The sequence below is a fragment of the Buceros rhinoceros genome, unplaced genomic scaffold (genome assembly GCF_000710305.1).
Source record: "Buceros rhinoceros silvestris isolate BGI_N320 unplaced genomic scaffold, ASM71030v1 scaffold6544, whole genome shotgun sequence".
NCBI classification, from domain to species: Eukaryota; Metazoa; Chordata; class Aves; order Bucerotiformes; family Bucerotidae; genus Buceros; species Buceros rhinoceros.
The window spans coordinates 31,273-31,716 of record NW_010406373.1 but is presented as its reverse complement, the minus strand read 5'-3'; the positions used below and the strand labels follow the sequence as shown (position 1 = coordinate 31,716).

Sequence of the window (444 nt, the reverse complement as noted above, 5' to 3'; positions counted from 1 at the left end):
GAGCTCTTCCACAGCCTCCTCTGGCGGGACCCGCCGCGCCGCCTCGAGTGGGCCGAGGCCGAGGCGGCGTGTGCCAACGCCGACGAGCTGGAGCGGGAGCGGAGCAAGGCAGGAGCCCCATCCCGAGCCGGGCGGGCGTGGGGAGAGCGCAGCCCATCCTAACGCCTCTTTTTGTTCCCTCTCGGCTAGCTGTCGGTAGACACTCTGCAGTTCCTGCTGTTCCTGTACGTCCAGCAGGTGAACAAGGTTTCTCTGCGAAGGTCGCTGATCGGGGAGGAATGGCCCAGCCCCAGAGCCAGGTCTCCCAGTCTGACTGGAAAATCCGTCAGCGAGAATAAGGTATTTGTGGCTCTAGGATTCTCCTTGCATGACCCTGTGGGGAACTGCAAAGGCTTGCCTTGAGGTGCGTTGGAAAGTGGCTGGGTTGTTCCTGGGGGGGTGAAT

General features: G+C 62.6%; 1 protein-coding gene across 1 annotated transcript in view; it reads left to right on the top strand.

The window, feature by feature from the left end:
* Positions 1-3: 3 nt before the first annotated feature.
* The window catches only part of TBCCD1 (TBCC domain containing 1), a gene marked incomplete at its 5' end in the record, with an annotated part of 8,097 nt that continues 7,656 nt past the window's right edge, over positions 4-444 (top strand). Inside the window, 2 exons of the mRNA XM_010134054.1 lie at positions 4-108; positions 190-339. Coding sequence (XP_010132356.1) covers positions 4-108; positions 190-339 — 255 coding nt within the window. The remainder of the gene's footprint in view (positions 109-189; positions 340-444) is intronic.